We start from the raw sequence: 19,981 nt of genomic DNA on the forward strand, positions 1-19,981 counted from the left end.
TGACACCAGCACCATAATGGATGCTCTTAGGGTATCCATAATGGTGATGTCTCACATCAGTGGTTTTTCCTTCAATGTGACCCACACATAGCTTGCTTCCCAACAAGCAAAACTGTTTCTCCTCACTTTCTTCCCCACTCTAACTTTCCCACGTCATCAACTTCCTTTTAACTTCATTCCATTAAGCGCCCTTAGGGCATCCACTATGGTGTTATTCCATAGTGGTGCCACATATTTGTCACCTCAACAACTACCTCCTCTTTCAACTACTTGATACTTTCTCCACTATAGCACTACCTTAACTAATAAATTAGAAAGATAAAAAAAAATGAAAAGAAAGAATAAAAAAAGAGAAAAATGAGGAAAAAAGCGAAAAAGTGAAAAAAGATGAGAGAAGAACATGTTGGGAGCCCACCATGTCAGTGAAGTAGCCGATTCCTGCAGTGGTACCATTCCCGTCTTGGTTGTTCATTTTTTGTGGCCACTATAATGGTACCGGATTCCAAGACTGTCACATAGATAAGGAGCTCTCGCATAGTGGATGCTCTTATGACATCTACTATAATGCTACCCCATAGTGGTGCTACCTCTTTTTTTAATTACCCTATATTTTCTCTACTATAGCACTACCTCATTTTTAACTATTAATGAACACCACTATAATTACTACTTTTACAACAATATATATATACACACACATATAGCATTCTCAACGGAACATTTCTCTCTCTCTCTCTCTCTCTATATATATATATATATATATATTATTTTTTATTATATTTTACTTTAATACATTTAATATAATTATACGAATAAATTACTTTTATTTAAATAATAAAATTAATATAATTATGTAAAAAAATTAAAAATTGAAACGCATATTATTAAAAATAAAATTCTTACAACACAACTAAAATTAAAAATACAAATAAAAAACACATAACAACATAATTTAAATACCAAACAAAAACTAATTCGTTGGTCTCCTCCGCCCAAATTTGGACGATGAGATCCGTATGCTCGGGAGCATACGTATGACGGTACCTAGCGGCCTTGTCGTGCTTGATTTTGGTGGCCATTTCCTTCCTCCGGCCGCCTTTCTTTGGTGGGGAGACACTCTGTTGTGCACTGACCGGTTCCTCCTCGGGCGGGCTCTCCTCCAAGTTGATTCCTCCCATATCGGGATGATAATCGGAGGAGAGATCGGGGCACCAATTTGGATCGTAGAAAGGGTTGCGTGGATCCATGACGGAGAAAATTGTATTGTTGATAAATGGAGGAGAAGAAAATTGGAGAAGAAGAGGTGTGAAGATGGTGGGGAAAAGGTGGGGTTTTTTAAAGAGGAGAAGAAGGAAAAAAAAATTGAAAACGGTCGGTCAAAGGTGCGCAAATCGAGGAGGTGCAGTCAAAATTCGAATAAAATTCGAATTTTCCAATTTTTCCTTTTTTTTAATTGGGCGCGTGCATTGCACGCGCCATCCATTCCCCCCTTCGAGCATACCCGATAACTCGAGAACTCCTCGAGGAGCTCCCCCCCGCATCGCGCTCCTCGACCGTGTTGGGAAATATACACAAAATAATTCCGCCCATTATCAAATCGAAAGCAATATCAAAGATATAAATTATCTAAGACGGGAAAAATAATGACACCGATATTTAACGTGGTTCGGCCAAACTGCCTACGTCCACGGACCCATCCCAATATATTAGAGAATCTCACAAAAGGAGGAGTACAACAATACCACACTGTATTTTGTATCTGCCTACGCAGAGGCTATCTCTCAACTCACTTTTATCACTCGTGTATAACTTCCACACTGAAGTTTTCTCTCACAAGATTTTATCTCTATCTCTCTATCTCTCTAGCTATCTGCTTTGATAGTTGTGTTTGGTGTTGTGTTTGGCAAGTGCTGCGAAGGGGATTATTTATAGTGAAGGAATTGGAGGTGGTAGGTGAGATGTGGTTGGTGAGAGGTGGTTGGTGGCAGCCATAAAAGAAAGCTGCCACCTTTGACTAACAATCTCCCACTTGAAGACTGATTTCAATCTGTCTTCACACCTCGATCAACGCAGCAGCCTTTCTGTCTTTGTCATTCTAGCAAACCAATTGAAGCTGAGCACAACTTTAATTTATCAATGGTTACTGCCTTTGTAAGCATGTCGGCTGGATTTTGAGCTCCTTGGATCTTTTCAAGTATTAACACCTCATCCTCCAACAGAGATCTGATGAAATGATAACGAAGTCCAATATGTTTCGTTCTAGAATGAAATGCTGAATTCTTTGCCAGATGTATCGCACTCTGACTATCGCTGTACAAGACATTCTTCGTCTGATCAAAACCCAATTCTGCCAACAACCCTTGTAACCAGATCATTTCTTTGCTAGCCTCGGTGATTGCCACGTATTCTGCTTCTGTAGTGGATAAAGCAACAATCTTTTGTATCTGCGACATCCAACTAACAGCAGTCGTGCCAACAGTAAAGACATAACCGGTAGTGCCTCTCCTGCGATCTACCTCACCGGCAAAATCTGCATCTACAAAACCTTGTAGTGCTACATCACCTCGTCGAAAACACAAGCATCTATCAGTAGATCCACGTAGATATCTCAATATCCACTTTACTGCTTCCCAATGCTGCTTTCCTGGATTTGCCATAAATCTGCTCACAACTCCCACTGCATGAGCGATATCTGGTCTAGTACAGACCATGGCATACATCAGACTTCCAATGGCTGAGGCGTAAGGAATTTTAGCCATGAAGTCTCTTTCCTCCTTAGTCTTTGGAGAGTGCTCTTTGGATAGGCGGAAATGGTTAGCTAATGCTGAGCTAACCGGTTTAGCACTGCTCATGTTGAATCTTTGCAAGGTTCGATTGACGTAGTTGGCCTGAGACAACTGCAAAACACCTTTTTGCTTGTCTCTGTAAATTCTCATCCCGAGAATTTGCTTTGCTTCTCCTAAGTCCTTCATCTCGAACTCCGCTGAAAGCTGCCTTTTCAACTTCTTGATTTCGTTCAAGTCTGAGCCGGCTACTAACATGTCATCAACATAAAGTAGCAAGATGATATAGCTGGACTCGAACCTCTTGAAGTAACAACAATGGTCAGCATTGCACTTCATGTAGCCATTTTTCTGCATGAATCCATCAAACTTCTTGTACCATTGCTTCGGAGCTTGCTTCAAGCCATACAGGCTCTTTTTCAACTTGCACACCAGCTTATCCTTTCCTTTGACAGAGAATCCATCTGGTTGTTGCATGTATATTTCCTCCTCTAAGTCACCATTGAGAAAAGCAGTTTTCACATCTAACTGCTCTAGATGCAAGTCCTCCGTTGCGACAATACTCAGGACCGACCGGATTGTTGTCAACTTTACAACCGGAGCAAAGATATCTGTGTAGTCAATTCCTTCTTCCTGTTGGAAACCTTTGACTACCAATCTTGCCTTATATCGCTTTGAACCATCATGCTCTTCTTTGATTCTGTACACCCATTTGTTGTGTAGAGCTTTCTTTCCTTTGGGCAACTCAACTAGTTCCCACGTCATATTAGAGATAAGAGATTTTATCTCTTCTTTCATTGCAAGCTCCCACTTGACAGAATCTCCGACTTGACATGCTTCTTCATAGAATTCAGGTTCACCAGCATCGGTCAGTAACATCTGATTCATGTACTTCCTGTTTGGAACATGAGGTCGAGATGACCTCCTGGGTATTGGAGTTGGAGCTGGAACTGGAGATAGGGGTGAGCAAAAAATCCGAAACCGAATAACCGAACCGATCCAAACCGAAATTTTAAAATATGGTTCGGTTTTTTCGGTTTTTCGGTTCGGTTCGGTTTTTTTTCATAAAATTTCGGTTTTTCGGTTCGGTTCGGTTCGGATTTTTTAAAACCGAACAAAACCGAAAAACCGAATTATATTTATAATATATATATATATATATATAATATATATATATATATATATAATATTTTAATTAAAATTTTATAATATCTAACTTCTAATATTTTTTAAATTTTATAGTTTTTTTTTTGGAATTTTCGGTTTTTTTTCGAAAATTTCGGTTTTTTCGGTTTTTTTTTTCGAAAATTTCGGTTTTCTTCGGATTAATTCGGTTTTTCGGTTCGGTTCGGTTTTAATTATAAAAATTTCGGTTAATTCGGTTCGGTTTGTTTGGTTAATTCGGTTCGGTTCGGGTTTTTTTTTAAACCGAACTAAAATATGGTTTGGTTTGGTTTTAGCAAAAACCGAACCATATAACCGAATGCTCACCCCTAACTGGAGACTGTGGTGGATCAGCCTCAGAGTTGGGCTCTTCTGTCTGCAAACTTTCATCTGTTTGCTTCGATGTACTGCACTCTTCAGTATCATCTGGATCAACGTATGTTGGATCGTCACTTGTTGTGTCGGTGGACTGCACTGCATTCCTGTCCTTGTACATCACATTTTCATTGAATATGACATTTCTGCTTCGAATGACCTTCCTGTTTTTGTCATCCCAAAAACGGTACCCGAACTCATCTCCACCATATCCAATGAAAGTACATTTTAGTGATTTGGAGTCGAGCTTACTCCTGGCATTATCACTAATGTGTACATACGCGACACAACCAAATACTTTCAAGTGAGAAAGTTTAATTTCTTTGCCGCTCCAAACTTCCTCAGGTATTCTGTACTCCAATGGTACAGATGGCCCATGGTTAACGAGATATGCCGCTGTGTTGACAGCTTCTGCCCAAAATTGTGTTGGCAGTCCTGCATGTATCCTCATGCTCCTAGCTCTTTCTGTCAACGTCCGGTTCATGCGTTCTGCAACTCCATTTTGTTGTGGTGTCCCTGGCAACGTCCTTTCTAACTTGATGCCATCCTGGTAACAAAATTTCTTGAACGCCATATCTTCGTATTCTCCACCATTATCGGATCTCAACTTCTTTATCCGTAAGCCAGTTTCATTCTACACCATGGCCTTCCACTTCTTGAACGCCTCGAACACCTCTGACTTGTGTCTCAAGAAGTAAACCCACACCTTTCTCGAGTGGTCATCGATGAAAGTCACAAAGTAAGACTTTCCGCCATTGGATGAAACTGCTGCTGGGCCCCAAACATCTGTGTGGACTAACTCAAGCTTTACTTGCTTCGGAGTTCTACCACTGGTATTGAAACTCACCCTCTTCTGCTTCCCGTAGATACAACTTTCGCAAAAGTCTATATCAACAGACTGAAGCTCTGGTAGTTTCCCTTTCGAATGCATATACTTGAGCCCTTTCTGGCTCATGTGCCCAAGTCTTTGGTGCCACAAATTTGCATTCTTCTTGCTATCAGCAACTGCAATTGTCACACACGCATTCATCGTTGTGTATAGGCTTCCAGTATCCTTGCCACGTGCAAGAATCATTGCGCCCTTAGTGATTTTCCAATAATCACCTGAGAAGTGTGTATCACATCCTTCTCTTGACAATTGCTTGACGGAGATCAAGTTCTTCCTCAACTCTGGAATGTGTCTCACGTCCTTCAATTTCCATACAGATCCATTGAGTTTGATCTGTACTTCTCCTATGCCCACCACGCTGCATGGGTGATCATCTCCGAGATATACTTCTCCGAAATTTCCCGACATGTAATTTATGAAGGAATTTCGATTCGAGGTGGCATGGAAAGATGCTCCAGAATCCAGCACCCACGACTCCATCGGACTGGTCACGCTCAGGACCAACGCCTCGCCTACATCTTCTGTTGTGGCTGCGTTCGCTGTCTTTTTGTGATCCTTTTTCTTCGGTGGCGCTTTACACTGATTCTTAAAGTGCCCGAACTCTTCACAGTTCCAGCACTGGATTGAACCCTTATCCGTCCTGGATTGGCTCTTTCCTCTGGACTTTGACCTTCCCCTGTTCTGCCTTCCATTCGATCTTCCTCGATATTCCGTGTTCAGTGCAGTCCCTGACCCTGAAGTAGATGGAGATTCTTTCCTGCGAATCTCCTCGCTGATCATCAGATCTCTTACTTCGTCAAAACGCAACTTTGCCTTTGCCGATGAAGCGCTAACTGTTGTCACTGTTCCGGCCCAACTTTCTGGCAAAGAAGATAGCAATATTAGGGCACGAACTTCATCATCAAACTCGATCTCCACCGAGCTCAGCTGTGTGGTGATCATATTGAACTCGTTCAAATGATTCTGCACTGGTGTGCTCTCGGACATTTTTAGATTGAACAATCGTCTCATCAAATATACTTTGTTTGCAGTTGATGGTTTCTGGTACATCTCCGCCAGAATCGCCAACATCTCCTTTGTTGACTTTGCTCCAGTCGTGTGGTAGGCAACGTTCCTGGACAGCGATAAACGTATTGCACTCATCGCCTTTCTGTCCAGCAGCTCCCACTCGTCCGGATCCATCTTATCTGGTTTTTCTTTGAGGGGCTGATGTAGATCTTTTCCATAAAGATAATCCTCGATCTGCATCTTCCAGAAACCGAAATCCGTACCATCGAACTTCTCAATCGTAATCTTTCCGTCGCCCATCGTAACTGCTCCCAATTGATAAACAAGATAATTTTCTCAAAGTAATTCTTTTCTGATGTGGAGGTTCAGTAATTACTGCAACCACAGAGCATACTAAGAATTACAAAAGAACAATCACTGTTCACAACGAAATCACTATTCACGATGAATAGTAACAGCACAAGAAAATTATCAGACCGCCACAAACGTGGCTCTGATACCAGTTGTTGGGAAATATACACAAAATAATTCCGCCCATTATCAAATCGAAAGCAATATCAAAGATATAAATTATCTAAGACGGGAAAAATAATGATACCGATATTTAACGTGGTTCGGCCAAACTGCCTACGTCCACGGACCCACCCCAATATATTAGAGAATCTCACAAAAGGAGGAGTACAACAATACCACACTGTATTTTGTATCTGCCTACGCAGAGGCTATCTCTCAACTCACTTTTATCACTCGTGTATAACTTCCACACTGAAGTTTTCTCTCACAAGATTTTATCTCTATCTCTCTATCTCTCTAGCTATCTGCTTTGATAGTTGTGTTTGGTGTTGTGTTTGGCAAGTGCTGCGGAGGGGATTATTTATAGTGAAGGAATTGGAGGTGGTAGGTGAGATGTGGTTGGTGAGAGGTGGTTGGTGGCAGCCATAAAAGAAAGCTGCCACCTTTGACTAACAGACCGGCTCCCTCTCCTCGAGTACCCACTCGAGTACCCGCGTTGCGGGTGCTCTTATACAATTGGCAACAACTTTACAATTATAAGTATTGGGTAGCAGCCAATTCATTGGCCCCACCCGAATTGCCAACCAACGCCCAACGTTGGCCCTGACGTCTATTATGCAATAAATATATATTTTTTTATTCTCGATTTTGTAATTACCATTTTTTTTTACTTTCTTTTCATCTAGTTTTTGACTAATCAATTTTTATTACATTCTTTTGTTCTTTTTTGTACTAGTAGATACTTTAAGCTCTCATAGACCCGCACGGTTCTATAGTACTAGATGACTGAAATGTAAACACTCTTGCAAATTAATACAGATTTATTCAAAAAATGAATGGAGTAGGTGAAAAAGATCTTCTTTAAGTGGTAAAAACAACTGCAATTTCAAATTTATCACCCTTAGACCATGTTTATCGGTGTAACACCCCAAATATATAGATTTATTATATAAGTTTAATTATTACTCCCTCCGTCCGCCAAGATTATGTCACTTTCATGTACAAATTGTACATGAAAGTGACATAATCTTGGCGGACGGAGGGAGTAGTATTTTCTTGTTTAGCTTTTTTTTTAGATAATTACATAATATATATATATATATATATGCACCATTAATTTATTTAGACTATTATTATTATTATTATTATTATTATTATTATTATTAAATCGATTCCTATTAGAATTAGGACTCTTTTATCATCTTTATTCCTAATCTTATTAGGAGATATACATAGAATATAATTTTTATACTTATCAAAAACTCCTCACAAATTAGTATAAATAAAGATCAATCCTTATTTCTTTACACCCGACCAATCTCTTTTACTCTCGCTACCTGCTGTATCATGTCTTCACTTACAGTTAGGTGCTATTACATTTTTTTTTATAACTTTGCTATCTTATTGTGTGCTTTCAATTTTTTTTAAAGCAACAAGTGAATTTTTTTTATATAAACATACGCATGATAGAGATGGTCGAACTTGTCACCCTTAGACCATCTTTATCGGTTTGAAAATAGAGACATGGTCGAACGCCATGTAAACAATGGAAATAAAAATTTAAATAGGTTAAATATGACATTATCGACCTCTACAAAAATGATACTAAGGTCCTCACCAATGAGAGAGAGACACTTGTCTATATTCTATTGGTTTTGAGGATTTTGTTTAGATAAATAGATAAAATTATCATATCTTCTATATAAAATATACTCACTCCATCCACAAAAAATAGTTAATTTTTGCTATTTTGGGACGTCCACAAAATTTAGTTCCTTTTCACTTTTGGAAACATTCTATCACATGGTGGACCTTTATCTCCACTCACAATACATTTAATTATCATTATCACATGGTGGACCCTTATCTCCGCTCACCCATTCCCACTTTTTATCTATAGTGGCCACATGTCAAATTGTGATTGGTGTATTAAATATTGTGATAGATAAAATTTTATAATGATTTTTCTTTATAAAAAATATATGAAAATTATATTAAAAATTTTATTATTTTTTTCCTTTATAAATAGAACCGAATTTCAGTATATTTTCCAAAAGACGAAGAGATGAAACGTCAACTAATTAAAATTGTGTTTGGAGAGTGAATGCATTTTAATTTCATGTACTTTCTATGTAATAATAGTTTATGTACTTTTTATTTGTGTGCTTTTAGTTTATGTGCTTTCTATTTGTGTGATTTTAGTTTTGACAAATTGTGTTACGTACTTATTTTATGTTTAATAATGAAGAAGTGTATTTCATCTAAAATTGAATAGCATTGGATCTGTTTAGCTTCCCAAAGCATTTAGCCAATTCTGATAAAGCATTTGTCAATTCACATGCATTTGTCCAATTCATATGTATTTGTCTAATACTGACACAACATTATTTTCAATTCACATGCATATGTCATTTTTGACATACTAGATCACATGCAACCGTATCAATTCAAATCTAGCTATCTTATCCCACATTTCAATATGTATTCTATAGATATCAGATGAAACACATCTCAATAAAACACAAAAATTTCACTCTTTACTCAAGTACACATTTATCCTATTATTTTTTCATTTCTCATATAAATATGTTTGTTAATGAAAACTCTTCAGTTGATTCGGACTCAAGTTCTGATGTTTCTCATTCCAACGAACTTGATGAATGGGAAGAACAAGTTTATAAAAAAAATCGTCAATTTGATAACATCATCCAGAATATGATCCTAAACAATCATAATCTGATTGTAGAACATCAAATTTCAACAGCCAGCATGAGATATTGTGATCGGAAATGCGAGTTTGATCAACGACTATTTCAGTGACTGCCCAACGTATGCTCGGGTGGTGTAGAGCGTTTAATCTTAATTTAGTTTAGAGCTTTATATACTCACTTTTTGTCCGTTTTAATTCCGTTGTAATCGTCGAACAAAAATTGTATCAATATGGATTCGAGACTTACACCGTTGAAAACCTTTCTGAGTCTAGTTTTATTTAAAAAAAAGTAGAGTGAAAAACTCCAAGTGGTTTACGAGATATGGGTGTTTTCCCACAGTCTACCAGATTCGGCAGTTTTTGCACGACTGGAAGCTAGGATTTTTGAAAAATAGTAAACGTTGGCCAAATGGTTTGAAATTTGGTGTACATCGGTATAATACATGTATCTTTCTACCATAAAAATTTGGGAGGCTGAAGGTTTTTTTTAAAGTTACTGAAAAGTGTGACTCTAGGGACTGCCTTTCTAAATTTCCGGTGGAAATGTGCAGTAAATATTTTTCATTTTAAAAAGGTAGTAAAAGAAGTCCAAATGACTTGAAATTTTACCAGCGTCCTCAAGACACATACATCGACACACTGTAAAATTTTGAAGATTTTTGGACGAGGGAAACCTCGTCGACTGATCAGTCCAGAACGTAAGAAAACTTTTCAAAATGGTTGAAACAACAACATATACACATATCATCATAGATCTATACTTTCATCACCATTCTCATGCATTTTCACACTAATAACTCATCATGCTTCAATATGCTTCAATATACATGCCTATATATTATGAAAATATATATATATAACATAAGAGGAGGATTGAGGTTGCTACCAACAAGATCAATGGAGGTGGAGTAGAGGATGATGCGTAGTATGCTTGGAGCTTGAGCTTGAAGATGAACACTTTAAGAAACCTTAGTTCTTACTATATTTGGTGGAACAAAAAAGAAAGTAAGGTGAAGTGAAGAGGGGAGGGGCTGCGAAAATAAAGAAGAAGAAGAGAGGGAGGGAGATGAGAGAGAGGTGTGCATGTGCTTGTGAGCTTAAAGTGTGTAGGAATGTGTTGGCTAGTAGATTAGCCTTTTAGGTGCATGTGATCTTCAATTATGGGAAAGAGAAGAATAATGTGGGAGAGTGGGGAGGGAGTGTTGCGTGAGGGTGAGAGAGTGAGAGAGAAAGATAGATGCATCTATATCTATATATATATACTTGAATAATTATAACTCTTATTTAGTATGTGGGAAAATATACCTCATGAAAATATATTTATTCATGTGAGGAAAATTTTTCTCAATTATGATATAACTAATATCATAATAACAATGCATCAATAAATCATATGTGAATATTCTACCAAGTAAAATATTTATATCACATAGACATTTTAATAAAAATATAGGGCGAAGATAGGTTTCTCAATAAGAGAATTTATAAGACTCGAGAAAATAATATCGCCTCCTATTAAACTCTAAAAATTTCTTATCTCATTTATTCGCCCACGTGCATAATTCTTCTAGCTACTATTTAAAACTCAATTTAAATTCAAGCTAGGGCACAAATAGCTTCTCGAAACACGGGGTGTTACAGGTAGCCTTTAAGGAAATTTGTGTAGAGCTACCCCTTTTTGATTTATTGCAGCCGCCATAATTGACCAACAGCCTTGACGTCTATTAGCAATAAATATATATTTTTTATTCTCGATTTTGTAATTACCGTTTTTTTTTACTTTCTTTTTATCTAGTTTTTGACTAATCAATTTTTATTACCTTCTTTTGTTCTTTTTTGTACAAGTAGATACTTTAAACTCTCATAGACCCGCACGGTTCTATAGTATTAGATGACTGAAAAGTAAACACTCTTGCAAATTAATACAGATTTATTCAAAAAATTAATGGAGCAGGTGGTAAAAACAACTGCAATTTCAAACTTGTCACTCTTAGACCATGTTTATCGGTGTAACACCCAAATATTTAGATTTATTATATAAGTTTAATTATTAGTATTTTCTTGTTTAGCTTATTATTTGTTGGAATAATAAATTAAACTTGATTTAGGAAGAAGATATTTTGTATGAAAATAATAAATAATAGAAATAGAAAATGTAGTAAGAACAACCTAGAATCTACTAGCTAGTGCACGTGTGAAATTGAAAAGTATAAGCAAAAGACTAATCTAGAACCTAGTAGATTAATTTAGAAAATTGCATAGCTAGATTGTTCTAGCAAATACTTAACCGACATTTAACACTATATATATGTGTGTTCATGTATTGTAATGGTGTGTGAAGAAAAGTGAGTAGTGAAGAAAAGAAAAAGAAAATTGGTTACTATTGCTAAACTTTCTTCTCCAATACACACGTCCACTCACACACAAGTCCACTCACACACAAGTGCACTTATTCTCTATCCTCCAAATTTAGCCAAATTTTCCATTACATATTTCTTAAATTTCCAACATTAATAATATTAATGCATTTTATTTTTTCTTTTAATTTTTTAAAAGTAATTAGCACAATTGCTATTTAAGATATTATAATCATATTGAGCATAGAAAATATTATTAAATGCTAAAAAATTTAAACTCATAACAAATACTTACATAATTCAATACTTCACTCGAGCATAAATTTTTACAAGATGTAGAGAGAAAATACAAGAGAATGCTAACTTATGCTTCTATTTTCTAATGCCTCTACAAGTGAGGACTTATACCCTTATATAGCTAAAACACCCGACAAACAATCTACAATTTTCAAAAGCAAATATACAAAAGTCAAAAGGTAAATAGTAAACCTTTAATATACATCATTGCATGCGTCATTACGCCTTTCTCATGATGTCTTCAAGTATATATATATATATGCACCATTAATTTATTTAGACTATTATTATTATTATTATTATTATTATTATTATTATTATTATTATTATTATTATTATTATTATTTATTATTATTATTATTATTAGTATTATTATTATTATTATTAAATCGATTCCTATTAGAATTATGACTCTTTTATCATCTTTATTCCTAATCTTATTAGGAGATATACATAGAATATAACTTTTATACTTATCAAAAACTCCTCACAAATTAGAATAAATAAAGATCAATCCTTATTTCTTTACACCCGAGCAATCTCTTTTACTCTCGCTACCTGCTGTATCACGCCTTCACTTACGGTTAGGTGTTATTCCATTTTTTTATAGCTTTGCTATCTTATTGTGTGCTTTTGATTTTTTTTAAAGTAACAATTAAATTTTTTCATAAACATGCGCATGAGAGAGATGGTCGAACTTGTCACCCTTAAACCATCTTTATCGGTTTGAAAATAGAGACATGGTCGAACGCCATGTAAACAATGTAAATAAAAATTTAAATAGATTAAATATGACATGGTCGACCTCTACAAAAATGAGACTAAGGTTCTTTCTTCTCTAAATTCTACCAATGAGAGAGAGACACTTGTCTATATTCTATTGGTTTTGAGGATTTTGTTTAGATAAATAGATAAAATTATCATATCTTCTATATAAAATATACTCACCCCGTCCACAAAAAATAGTCCATTTTTGTCATTTTGGGACTTCCATAAAATTTAGTTCTTTCCACTTTTGGAAACATTTTATCATATGGTGGACCTTTATCTCCATTCACAATACATTTAATTATCATTATCACATGGTGGACCCTTATCTCCACTCACCCCTTCCCACTTTTTATGTATGGTGGCCACATATCAAATTGTGATTGGTGCATTAAATATTGTGATATATAAAATTTTATAATGATTTTTCTTTATAAAAAATATATGAAAATTATATTAAAATTTTATTATTTTTAGCTTTATAAATAGAACCTAATTTTAGTATATTTTCCAAAAGACGAACAAATGAAACGTCAACTTATTAAAATTGTGTTTGGAGAGTGAATGTATTTTAATTATGTACTTTCTATGTAATTTTAGTTTATGTACTTTTTATTTGTGTGTTTTTAGTTTATGTGCTTTTTATTTGTGTGATTTTAGTTTTGACAATTGTGTTATGTACTTGTTTTATGTTTAATTAATGAAGTGTATTTCATCTAAAATTGAATAGCATTGGATCTGTTTAGCTTCCCAAAGCATTTAGCCAATTCTGAGAAAGCATTTGTCCAATTCACATGCATTTGTCAAATTCATATGTATTTGTCTAATACTGACACAACATTATTTTCAATTCACATGCATATGTCATTTTTGACAGACTAGATCACATGCAACCGTATCAATTCAAATCTAGCTATCTTATCCCATATTTCAATATGTATTCTGTAAATGTCAGATGAAACACATCTCAATAAAACACAAAAATCTCACTCTTTGCTCAAGTACACCTTTTCCCTATTATTTTCTCATTTATCATATAAATATGTCTGTCAATGAAAACTCTTCAGTTGATTCAGACTCAAGTTCCGATGTTTCCCATTTCAACGAACTTGATGAATGAGAAGAACAAGTTTATCAAAAAAAATCGTCAAATTGATAACATCATCCAGAATATGATCCTAAACAATCATAATCTGATTGTAGGACATCAAATTTCAACAGCCAGCATGAGATATTGTGATCGAAAACACGAGTTTGATCAACGACTATTTCAGTGACTGCCCAACATATACTCCCGAGCTCTTTCGATGAAGATTTCACATGTAAAAATCGCTTCAGATGGTGTAGAGCGTTTAATCTTAATTTAGTTTAGAGCTTTATATACTCACTTTTTGTCCGTTTTAATTCCGTTGTAATCGTCGAACAAAAATTGTATCAATATATTTACTTTATCCAGTCATATTTATGTTGCCCACTTCCCCCAAATTACTGCAAGCAAAATGGTGACTCACACTCTCGAGAGTAAAAGTAAAAGTAAAAAAAAATTAAAATGGCAACTTACTATATCACGTGCCTATCTTCAAAGCCTCACGTGCCGTTCCGACACCGGCCCGTATGACCCTCTCCGTTTCCACTTTGATTCAATTCCCTCTGATTCTTTCTTGATTTCAGTTCCCGAAAAGTAAGCAGCAATTTCTGCAAAGAAAAAAATCATCTTGTCGTGTGTTGTTTGATTGAGTAGATTCTGAGTCAAGAATGAAGTAAAAAGTGGAGCAAACAAGAAAGATGAGCGTTTCTTTGACTGTGATGACCTTTAATCTTCTGGAAGATCAGGCAGAGGACAGCCCCAATTCATGGGACAAGAGGAAAGATTTGTGTGTTACAGTCATCACTAGCTACTCCCCCATGATCCTATGCACACAGCAAGGTCTCTCACTATGTGTGAATATGTGTGTGTGTGTGTTTGTCGTGGGATTGTATGCGATTTTGGTTTTGAATCTTGGTTGTTGGGGATTTTGCTTTATCTTGAAATTGTTGATCTGGATTTACATTAGGGTTTTGTTTGCCTTCACTAAAGTTCTGACCTTTTTGCGGATTTTGATCTGGTTTGATGGTTTTTTCTTTTTTTTTTAGGGGTGAAGTCACAGTTGGACTACCTACAACAATGCTTGCCAGGTAAAATTCTTGATGATTTTCTGTTGTATGCATTGGTAACATTGCTTGCCTATTATTTAGATGGACTGGCTTGTTATATGCGTCGTTGTGATTGCGAATTCTAGTTTAATCTGTTGGAAGTAGTTGTCACTTATCAAATCTCTGTTTTTGTGTGTTTACCATTGCCATTATTTTGTGTGTGACAATAATGGAGAGATCTTAGATACATGACAAGCATTGAGAATCTCATGTATACCTGGTTAGATGCCCCGGTTGAGTGTGGCAGGGATAACGTAAGTGCCTGCTTGTAAATGGTAGTTCTAGCTGAGGATTATAGCACATCAAGATTGCGAGATTGTGGAATTGGGATTTGGTAAATATGTTGTGTTTACCGTGAATCTGTCGAAATTGCTAACTTGAATTAGTGTGCCTCTAAAGGAACTGTGTTCCAGGTCGTGGAAAGCCTTGAGTAACTCGACGAGATTTGCATATTAGCATATGGAAGTATGATTGCATTGAATTTGCCAGTGAATTTCATAGTGCAGAAGATTCTGTATCACCTTTATGGATGCAGTTCTTTTGTTAGTTAATAGTTACTCAACCTAGCAATTGCAATACTGAAGTTGATCGGTTTCAACGACCGAATACCTTTTTTCTCCTATTCTGCTTCATGAAAGATAGCTCCAAACTTAAACCATATAGGTGCGGATCCTTATAAATTGCTGCATCGACAGCATATATTCTCCATTGTTTTAGAGTTTTTTATGCCATTATTCCTTGCCTACTTTTGTCAAGCCTCTTCTTCAACGTTAAACCCTTATAGATACATGAGAAAGTTCTTGTCTCATCTCTTACATCTATGTTACCAGTATGTAATGAGAATTTGAAAATCAGCGCTGGCATGTCTTACATGTTCGCGTTGAAACTCAATGAATCAAGTTTATTGCATATGGAGAACTATTTTCATGACTGGGAGATGATTGAACTGAAGCAGAGAGTTTGAATTGTAAATTATAGCAACTTTATCTGTTGGTTCTTTCAATACTTCTGATTCTGAAGTAAACCCACTCTAATTGTGTGAAAAGATGACATTTTACGATGCTGCAATTAGTCTGTAATGGGCCTGGTCTCATCAAGAGATCTTCAATTTTGTTTTAGCTAAAGTTAACCATGCTCTTGATGTTTTCTCATTCCTCCAAGTTCGTACTGTATCAAAGTCGGTCGATTTTCAGCAGTTCACACATTCTTGTTCTGAAACTGAAACCTTAAAACGAGTTATTTACTTATGCTGAAAAGGTTATGAACAATTTGGAATTTCAAGAAAAGGACCTGAAGACACTTCTGATCACCATTGTACCATCTTCTATGAAAAGGAAAAGGTGAAACGCTTTATTCTTCTTCGAATCATCATCTAGGTGCTGTCTCATTGTCTACTTAGCTGCCAAATGAATTGTTTCAGTAAAATATAGTGCTACATGATGCAGGTCGAGGTTCTAGAAGGCGGAACCTTTTGGTTGTCCGAGTCACCTTCAGTGCCCGGAAGCATGTCGTGGGGTTCTACGGAGCCGTGCATAGCAACATGGGCTATATCCTTGAGCTCTTTCATATAGGCATCTTAGATTGCAGAAACATCGACTAATGATTGATGTACTGTTTGCCTTGACTAATTGTGTACACATTCCAGCTTAAAGGCGTCGAGCCACCGGGATTTTCGTTTCAGATTGTGAATACGAACATGGATGAATTTAGTCCTCGTGCTCGCAGGCGCGGTGCTTTACTCACCTGGCAGCACATTGCTTCGTTGCCTCCAAACTTGCCTGTTTTGTACTGTGGAGGGTTTAACACACCAAAGGAATCGACTACAGGCCGTTTTCTTCTCGGAAGATCCAGGTATTGCTAATTTTCTCTTCCTTTTCTGTTTGGAACGATGCGTGGCTTATCCACGAACAATCTTATCAAATAAAATAGAGGCACACTCCAGTTCATCCGCCCTAATTAAACCGTAATAAACCCTAACTAGAGACTAATAAATCCTATTTAGGGTGTATGCACCGTATCCGGATGTTCACAAGTTTTTGCCAATAAAATAAGACTTAAGACATCTATCTGTCAAACAAGCATATAGATACACAGAACTTTCGCTTGCTCAATAACTCTGGCTAATTTATAATGTTGTTTGTGAAATTAAAATATATAGTTCAATGTAAGTGAGTTGTTTTGACAATTTGATTATCTTGTTCTAATATTTTTCTTTTTTGTTGCTTCTTTATTCTTTGATGATGCATTCTCTTTGGGCACGGACATTGCACGCCTTAATCGTCTTCCCCCCTTCCACGGCTATTGCTGTCACCTCACATATTTCCCATACGACACTACTTGTGCTGTAGGGAACACGGTGTTGTTGGTGATATGAGGGACGCTTGGCCCAACGCTCGTGTGAGGAAAAACGTTTCCCTAATTCGCACTTACCATGGATTCAAAGGTGCATATCATGATCATCACAATCTCATACTATCATTTACTAAAATCTGATATATACCTCTAGTCTAAGCTATGTTATTCATTCTTTCTATTAGGTGATAAACAGGGGGCTCTCGAATTCTTGAAGCTGATATTTCGAGCTCTCTGTCTCTGCTGGGATCGCCAGACTCAGGACCTGCACGTCGACTGGATTCTTTTCAGAGGCAGGTCGTTGATCCCCGTCTCGTGTGAGGTGGTGAGTGACAACGTCGATGGTTACTACCCTTCGTCCCACTATCCTATATTCGCTGAGTTCATGCTTCCGCGCACAGTGAGACTGACTGAGACGCCTACTCAAGATCAAAGCTAAGATCATCATCATTTACATCTTCCTTATTTTTGTGAAAATAATTCTTTTGTGCAGGTGAATGTGTAATATTTTGAATGAAATGGTGTGGAGTTCTTCTCATGTTGCTGTTTTTCCATTGTGTCTGAACATTTTGTGAATTGATAGCACAACATAATAATGGAAAGAAAGACAGCTGAATTCTGTGAAATTGGTTGTTATTAGAAACCATATGTTGGAGATGTTTCTGTGCATCAAACCTGTCATTTTATTTTTCTTCTTCCAATCCACATTTCAAATCTAGTAGTAATTTTACAATTTTATTACCTATTTATAGTTTATTTGAGGGGTTTTGGCAAATAAAATTACAAACTATTTTGAATTTGCAATTTTAATGCGACTTTTTGAAATGTGGCGAATTAAATCACCACCTTTTCAATTTTTGCAATTCCGTTTCCCCAATTTTTTTTTTCCTATCGCCAGATTGTTGAATTGGAGCTTACGGAGATTAGTAAAGACGACGTTATTTTTGTGAGGTCTAAACGACGTCGTTTCATATAATTTCAATTAAAATTTTCTCTAAGTTATAAGCGATCATATCCTATATTTGCACCATAATTTTTATATTTAGTAATTTTATTGTAAACGACGTCGTAACATGAATATTATATGGAAAATTAATCCACATAAACTCAAACTCAACAATACAACGACCGGAAAAAATTGGGGGGATGAAAATTGCAAAAATTAAAAAGGTAGTGATTTAATTTGCAACACTTCAAAAGTCACGTTAAAATTACAAATTCTAAATAGTTCGTGATTTTATTTGCCAAAATCCCTTTATTAGATATTAAATGAATTGGCAAGTGCATTTCATAACTCATCTATAGTAAATGAAATAATTCATTTTTTATATTCAATGAAATTTATATAAATTATGCATATCAATAGCATAAATTATGCATTTTGTAAGGATAACTTTATTTCTACAGTCAATTAGCATTGCACAAGCCACAAGCTATGCACAAAATTTTATAGTAATATATATTGACCTTTACAGCAACTCATTCAAACTTATGTATAAATTAGTAGATAAATTACACTTAGCTAACACTCTCCTGTTTTCTTTTTATTTCTTGTTCTTTTTACAAGTATGTTTATTATTTATTTGGTTTAATTTGTACACTTTATTTTAATAATTGTAATTTGTTTTTTCATAAGAGAATTAATATATACAAAATCTAAAAGAAATTACATAAGATTCAAAATGCAATAGCATAAATTACAAAATAAAAATACATACAAAAACATAAAAAATAAATAACATTAAACTAACAATACAATAAATAAACTCTAGTAATGTCCAAAATCATTTCTAGATCCCCCAAAGTGTCATTTAGCCTTGAATTTTGTTGCTTTTTTTTAGAAAATAATTTTCCATTGTTCCTTTTTTAAGTACTCTCGTCGAATGAGATTGCAAATTTTATCTATATCCATTATTATAATTTTATTATCTGATTCTCACGTTTGGAATACATTAACTTGCCTTTTAAAAATGATCTTTGCTTGTTCATCAAATAAATTAACCATTACTATTTAAATATAGCACTTTATTAATTAATAGGTTAAATGCATGTAAAAATCACACATTTTGGTCGAAATATATTTTGTCCACAAACTTTGAAAAGAAAAAATTATTTTTTTATCAAAAACTTTTGCATTTGTTCAATTTTCTCACCGATTTTGTCTCTGGTGATCGTAAAATTGAAGTGACATTAATATGAATTTAATTGTACACGTGACACTAATATAGCCTCGCCCCTAAATCCCCAATACTCTTTTCCCTAAAATCGGTTTTCCCTCCGATGACCACCCTCACCGGAAGCTCATCAACCCACCCCCATTCCCCTTCTTCCTCCCGCTGGCTTCCTCTAGCATTCACTCCTCTTAGGAACACCGCGCTCTCGATCTTCGATGTCGACCTCCTCTTGCCTTGTTTACTCTGTCGGCGGAGACAAAGGTAGTCTAGGCTCGCCTTGGTGTGAATATGGCGGACACGTAGGCCACTCTCGCAAGAGAAAGAAGAATAAGACATAATGTAATCTTCTCGCTTGGACGAAGAAGGAGAAGGAACCCTTAGTTAATTTATTTTAATTT

At 35.8% G+C, this 19,981-nt stretch overlaps 1 protein-coding gene across 1 annotated transcript; it reads left to right on the top strand.

Annotated features, from left to right (window-relative positions):
- Positions 1–14,462: 14,462 nt before the first annotated feature.
- On the top strand, positions 14,463–18,035 carry LOC130987603 (uncharacterized). The gene is made up of 7 exons (XM_057911190.1): positions 14,463–14,791; positions 14,998–15,039; positions 16,315–16,397; positions 16,503–16,604; positions 16,694–16,908; positions 17,406–17,500; positions 17,595–18,035. Exons 1-7 carry the CDS (start codon positions 14,650–14,652, stop codon positions 17,846–17,848), a joined length of 933 nt encoding a protein of 310 aa, XP_057767173.1. The 5' UTR covers positions 14,463–14,649; the 3' UTR covers positions 17,849–18,035.
- The last annotated feature ends 1,946 nt before the right edge of the window (positions 18,036–19,981 follow it).

This window comes from Salvia miltiorrhiza, chromosome 6 (assembly GCF_028751815.1).
Source record: "Salvia miltiorrhiza cultivar Shanhuang (shh) chromosome 6, IMPLAD_Smil_shh, whole genome shotgun sequence".
Taxonomy (NCBI): Eukaryota; Viridiplantae; Streptophyta; class Magnoliopsida; order Lamiales; family Lamiaceae; genus Salvia; species Salvia miltiorrhiza.

What these genes read in the sequence shown, in the direction of transcription:
- LOC130987603 (XM_057911190.1), top strand. Translation starts at nt 14,650, where the DNA reads ATGAGCGTTTCTTTGACTGTGATGACCTTTAATCTTCTGGAAGATCAG. An exon ending in GATCCTATGCACACAGCAAG is followed by an intron (nt 14,792 to 14,997) that starts GTCTCTCACTAT and finishes TTTTTTTTTTAG; the next exon opens with GGGTGAAGTCACAGTTGGAC. An exon ending in CCTACAACAATGCTTGCCAG is followed by an intron (nt 15,040 to 16,314) that starts GTAAAATTCTTG and finishes TATGCTGAAAAG; the next exon opens with GTTATGAACAATTTGGAATT.